Source organism: Arachis duranensis, chromosome 5 (genome assembly GCF_000817695.3).
Source record: "Arachis duranensis cultivar V14167 chromosome 5, aradu.V14167.gnm2.J7QH, whole genome shotgun sequence".
Lineage (NCBI taxonomy): Eukaryota > Viridiplantae > Streptophyta > Magnoliopsida > Fabales > Fabaceae > Arachis > Arachis duranensis.
The window spans coordinates 59373499-59380370 of NC_029776.3; the positions used below are offsets into that span (position 1 = coordinate 59373499).

At 41.2% G+C, this 6872-nt stretch overlaps 1 protein-coding gene across 1 annotated transcript; it reads left to right on the forward strand.

The window, feature by feature from the left end:
- The first annotated feature begins 5811 nt into the window (after positions 1-5811).
- Positions 5812-6273, forward strand: LOC107489533 (uncharacterized). Its single transcript, XM_016110286.1, has one exon. The coding sequence runs from the start codon at positions 5812-5814 to the stop codon at positions 6271-6273; it is 462 nt and encodes a 153-aa protein (XP_015965772.1).
- Positions 6274-6872: the final 599 nt, after the last annotated feature.

Consider the following 6872-nt stretch of genomic DNA (forward strand, 5'->3'; position numbering starts at 1 on the left):
GGTTTGGATGGATATGTGACTATAATCCTCTCAAAACTTGATTTGGGAAATGCATGTGGTATAATCAGTGACCACACTTCATCTCTTCTCATGAGCAATTGACCAAGGAATTGGCTATTGATCAAGATTTGAGAGATTGAATTGCAAGAAATTGTAATTCAATCAATTAAGATTGCCAAGGAGATCAATGAATGCATTGATTGAGGAAGAGATGAAAATGAACTTGATTCGGAGAATTGCAACATCTCCTGTGCCCAATGAACTCCCCAATTCTGATCTCACCCATTCTCTTTAATTTCTGCGTTTATTTTCATGAGCAAACACCCCATTCCCATTTACAATTCTGCAATTTAATTGCAGTCATTTACTTCCAGTTCTTTAATTCTAGCATTTACTTTTCCGTCATTTACATTCCCGCCATTTTATTTCCTGCAACTCTCAACCCAAATTCTGAATTCGCTCAACGAGAACAATCTTCTAATCAAAGTTGCTTGATCAATCAATCCCTGTGGGATTCGACCTCACTCTATTGTGAGTTTTTACTTGACGACAAAATTTGGTACACTTGCCGAAGGAAATTTGTTGAGAGACAATTTCCACCTGCATCAAGTTTATGGCGCCGTTGCTGGGGATTGATTGTGCATCAACAATTATTAGATTGGAAGATCACTAGATTGAGCATTTTTGTTTTGTTGAATTAACTTTCTATTTGTGTAATTTACTTTCTGTCTTAGTTAACTTCTTCCCTTTCCCTCTCTACTTTTTCGTTTCTCTGTTATTTAGAATTCAGTTTACTAACCCACTAACTGTTTGATATATTGCTTCACTCACAACTAACAGTAATTTTGACAACAATACTATCTGCACATAGTTTTTCCTTGCTGGTACTTGTGGGTTGTATGACAGGGAGAAGAAGTGGGGCTTCAACTTCTTTCGATTCTGAACCAGAGAGGACCCTCCTTAGATTAAGGAGGGAAGCAAGAGGGAAACGTGCAATCAGTGCTGAAGAGGAGGAGGAACACTTTGAACTAAACATGGAAGGCAACATAGAAAACCAACATGAAGAAGAGGCTAATAACCATGAGGGAGGAGTTAGAGCAAATCATGTTGGGGAGGATAGAAGAGAGTTAAGCTCTTATATCAATCCCAACCCAGGCAACTGTGGGAGCAGAATTCAGAAGCCCACCATACACGCCAACAATTTCGAGCTAAAACCTCAGCTCATCACTCTTGTGCAGAATAATTGCTCATTTGGAGGAGGTGCTCAAGAAGATCCGAATCAACACTTGACCATCTTCTTGAGGATTTGTGACACAGTGAAGTCCAATGGAGTCCACCAGGATGTCTATAGGCTGCTCTTGTTCCCTTTCTCACTCAGGGACAAGGTATTCAAATGGCTCGAATCCTTCCCAAAAGAAAGCCTGACAAATTGGGAGGAGGTAGTGAATAAGTTTTTGGCAAGATTTTACCCCCCGCAAAGGATCAATAGGTTAAGAACTGAAGTACAAATATTCAGATAGCAAGATAGGGAGACACTTTATGAAGCTTGGGAAAGGTTCAAAGACATAACAAGAAGGTGTCCACCAAATATGTTTAATGAATGGGTGCAGTTGCATATCTTCTATGAAGGCTTGTCATATAAATCAAAGAAGGCAATAGATCATTCCTCTGGAGGATCCTTGAACAAGAAGAAGACCATTGAAGAAGCCATAGATGTCATTGAAACTGTAGCTGAGAATGACTACTTCTATGCTTTCGAAAGAAAGAACACTAAGGGAGTAATGGAGCTAAACAATGTGGATACTCTGCTGGCTCAGAACAAGCTCATTACCAAGCAGTTAGCTGACCTCACCAAGAAGATGGAGAGGAACCAAGTGGCAGCAATCACCACCTTATCAACAACCCAAGAAGAAGTTGAAGAAGAGGACCTTGAGCAAGCCAACTACATTGGGAATTCACCTAGACAGAACCATGATCCATACTCCAAGACATACAACTCTGGATGGAGGAACCACCCAAACTTTGGGTGGGGGAATCAGCAAGAGCAAAGCCAAGACCAGAGACGTTACAACTCCAACAACAATGCAGCTCATCAACAATTCACACAGAGGACATATCAACACCCCCACAACAACACCTCTCATCCTTCCACCTCTAATCTCAATTTACCATCAATTGATGACAGACTCTCTAAGCTTGAAACCTTTTGAAGGAGTATACAAGAACGTCAGAAACAGTAAGGTATTTCGAGAGGAAGTGCAGTCAAACATGCAGAATCAAAATGCTGCCATCAAGAAACTGGAGACACAAATTGGTTATCTTTTCAAGCAGCTTTCTAACCACAACTTCTGCAATAATAACAATTCAAGCAAAGAGGAGGAGTGTCAAGCTATAACACTTAGGAGTGGGAAGGAACTTAAGGAACTCTCCCAAAAACCACAAGAAGAAGGCTCAACTGAAAAGGAAGAAGAGCAAGATGGAGTTCAAACTCCCACTTCAAGTCCACAAAAAGAAAAAAGGATGCCAAAATTGAACATCTTAAGAGCTCCATATCCTCAACAGTTGAAGAAAAAGGAAGATGACAACCAGTTTGTGAGATTCTTGGAAATCTTTAAGAAACTACAAATCAACATACCCTTTGCTGAAGCAATAGAACAAATGCCACTCTATGCCAAGTTCCTGAAGGAGCTGATGACTAAGAAGAGAAGCTGGAAGAACAATAAGATTATGATACTAACTGAAGAATGTAGTGCTATCATCCAGCACAAACTACCCCAGAAGTTGAAGGATCCTGGGAGCTTTCAGATCCCTTGTATTATAGGGGAAATCACAGTAGAGAAGGCCCTTTGTGACTTATGAGGCAGCATCAATTTGATGTTAGTAGCAATGATGAGGAAGATGAAGATCGAGGAGGCTAAACCAACAAAAATGGCCTCATAACTGGCAGATCGATCGTTCAAATTCCCTCATGGCATAGTAGAGGATTTGTTGGTGAAAGTAGGAGACTTCATATTCCCGGCAGATTTTGTAGTATTGGACATGCAGGAGGAAGCCAAAACCTCCATTATTCTGGGAAGGCCATTCTTGGCTACTGCTGGAGCTATCATTGATGTCCAAAAAGGTGATCTTACCTTGAGATTACACAATGAAAAGATGACATTCAATGTGTTCAAGGCCATGAGTTATCCACCAAAACAATTAGGGGAATGCATGAGGATAGACGCACTTGAAGAAGAAGTGTAGGAGTGTTTCAAAGAAGAAAAGCATGAAGAGCCCGAGAGATCAATGGAGGAGGAGTATATACCAAGTGAGGAGGTTGCAACAACAGAGAGTCACATTCAAGATGCACCAAAGGAAGAGACTGAAAAGTCAGAAGCACCCAAGGTTTAACTTAAAGCATTGCCACCCACTCTCAAATATGCATACCTAGGAGAAAATGAAAACTACCCAGTGATTATAAGCTCGTGCCTCAGCCAAGATCAAGAGGATGAACTGCTCAAGGTGCTGCGGGAGCATAAGGACGCCATCGGATGGACCCTTGCTGACCTGAAGGGAATCAGTTCAGCTATATGCATGCATAAAATACTGTTAGAAGATGATGCAAAACCATTCATTCAATCCCAAAGAAGGATGAACCCAATCATGAAGGAAGTGGTACAGAAAGAGGTTATGAAGCTTTGGCAAAGAGGAGTAATATACCCGATCTCAGACAGCCCTTGGGTCAGCCCCGTGCATGTTGTGCCCAAGAAGGGAGGAATCACTGTGGTTCCCAATGAGAGGAACAAACTGATACCTACAAGGACCGTCACAGGATGGCGGATGTGCATCGACTATCAGAAACTCAATGAAGCCACACGAAAGGATCATTTTCCTCTCCCGTTCTTGGATCAGATGTTGGAAAGACTCACAGGACATGCTTATTACCATTTTCTTGATGGATATTCAGGATATAACCAAATAATGGTTGATCCTAAAGACCAAGAGAAAACTTCATTTACCTGTCCATATGGAGTGTTTGTCTACAGGCGCATGCCATTTGGGCTATGTAATGCACCTGCGACTTTCCAACGCTGCATGCTTTCTATATTCTCAGATATGATAGAGAAATTCATTGAGATTTTTATGGATGATTTCTCGGTATTTGGAGATTCTTTTACTAGTTGCTTGAATCACCTGACCTTGGTATTGAAAAGATGCCAAGAGACCAATTTGGTCTTGAACTGGGAGAAATGTCACTTTATGGTGACAGGAGGAATAGTTCTTGGCAATAAGATTTCTAACCAAGGAATCGAAGTGGACAGGGCTAAAGTAGAACTTATTGAAAAGCTCCCTCCACCCAGTGATGTCAAGGCAATTAGAAGCTTTTTAGGGCATGCTGGCTTTTACAGAAGATTTATTAAATATTTTTCAAAAATAGCTAAGCCTTTGAGTAATCTCCTTGTATCAGATACACCATTCATCTTCGATGAAACCAGCATGTTGGCATTCGAGGATTTGAAAGAAAGATTGTCCTCTGCCCCTATCATCTCCCCACCTGATTAGAACTTACCCTTTGAATTGATGTGTGATGCATTTGACTTTGCAGTAGGGGCAGTGTTAGGGCAGAGGAAAAATAACTTAGTCCATGTAATATACTATGCTAGCAAGGTCCTCAATGATGCTCAAAGAAATTATACCACTACTAAAAAGGAATTGCTAGCCATAGTTTTTGCATTTGACAAGTTTAGATCATACCTCATTGGTGCTAAAGTAATTGTTTTTACAGATCACACAGCACTTAAATATTTATTTGCCAAGCAAGAATCAAAACTAAGACTAATAAGATGGATTTTATTATTGCAGGAGTTTGATATTGAAATCAGAGACAAGAAGGGAGTGGAGAACATGGTGGCAGATCACCTATCCAGGATTCCTCATGAGGAAAGGGAAACACATGATATGAGTGTGAACGAGCTCTTCCCTGATGAGCAGTTAATGACAGTGCACAAAGCCCCATGGTTTGCAAACATCGCCAACTTCAAGGCAACTGGGGCTCTACCTCCAGGAATCAATAAACATCAAAAGAGGAAGCTCATGAATGATGCAAAATACTTTGTCTGGGACGAGCCTTATCTTTTCAAAAAGTGTTCAGATGGAATCCTTAGAAGATGTGTTTCAAAAGAGGAAGGACGAGAAGTACTATGGAATTGCCACAGCTCATGCTACGGAGGCCACTTTGGAGGGGACAAGACTGCAGCAAAGGTGTTACAAAGTGGATTCTTTTGGCCCACCCTTTTCAAGGATGCCAAAGAATCGGTAAGGAGTTGCAATGAATGCCAAAGATCTGGGAACTTGCCCAAAAGAAATGCCATGCCACAGAATTTCATTTTGGAACTGGAAGTATTTGATGTGTGGGGAATAGATTTCATGGGACCATTCCCAACCTCATATGCAAACAAGTACATCTTGGTAGCAGTGGATTATGTTTCCAAATGGGTAGAGGCCATTGCAATCCCAACAAATGACAACAAAGTGGTCATGAACTTCCTCAGGAAGAATATTTTCAGCCGGTTCGGAGTCCCAAGAGCCCTCATCAGTGATGGAGGGAGCCATTTTTGTAACAAACCACTAGAGAATCTTCTCCTACGATATGGGGTGAAACACAAGGTAGCCACACCTTACCATCCCCAAACAAGTGGACAAACGGAGATATCCAACAGAGAGCTAAAGAGAATTCTGGAGAAGACTGTAGGTGCATCAAGAAAAGATTAGGCGAAGAAACTGGATGATGCTCTTTGGGCTTACAGGACCGCATTCAAAACACCACTGGGAATGTCCCCATATCAACTGGTTTATGGGAAAGCTTGCCATTTACCACTAGAATTGGAACACAAAGCTCTCTGGGCCATCAAGATACTGAACTTTGACAGCATTGCTGCTGGTGCAAAGAGAATCTTGCAACTGCAAGAGATAGAGGAATTCAGTTCACAAGCCTATAAAAATACTAAGATATATAAGGAGAAGGCAAAGAGGAGACATGACCTGTATCTTGCACCCAGGGATTTTGAAAAGGGGCAGCAAGTACTCCTCTACAATTCCAAATTGAGACTATTCCCAAGAAAACTCAAATCGAGGTGGTCAGGGCCTTTCATTGTCACTAAAGTCTCACCATATGGACACATTGAAATCATGGATGAAAGGTCAGGGAGGACTTTTACAGTGAACGGACAAAGACTTAAGCATTATCTGGGCAACAAGGGGGAAAACCCCAGAGTAAACTATCATCTCAAGTAGAGGAGGAATCGTCAAGCTAATGATGATAAAGAAGCGCTTTGTTGGGAGGCAACCCAACCTTAGGTAACTACCTTTTCAGCTGCACTTTAATAAAGATCACAAGTTGTTTCCCCTGCATTGCAAGGAGCTAAGTTTGGTGTTCCACACCAAAACAATTCAAGAGTGAAAGTGCGATTCTAAGTTTGGTGTCCCACCAGAGGATGCTAGTTAGAATCACACTATATTCTCAAAGCACATTGCTAGCTCTAACCAATTAAGGGAACCACTTGGATATAGATTAGTCTTTAGTTAATTGGTTTCTAACAGCAAAATACGAGGTTCTACGTATGCATGCAAAGTTTTGTAGTAGGCAAGGAACTAAGTTTGGTGTTCACACACCAAAATAAGTTCAGAAATCATAAGCATACATGTAAGCTGACTATTCCTCAAGTGCTTGGGAAACAAGCAACTTCCAATAACCTTGCAGGAAGCTTATGAGGAGATGGTGCACCTTCAACTAAGAAAGTAAGGCATCAAGAACTATGACAATGACAACAAGAAGACAACTGGATTGGCGGAGCAAACCATCTCTCAAAGGTTGTATTGCTACTTAATTCCAT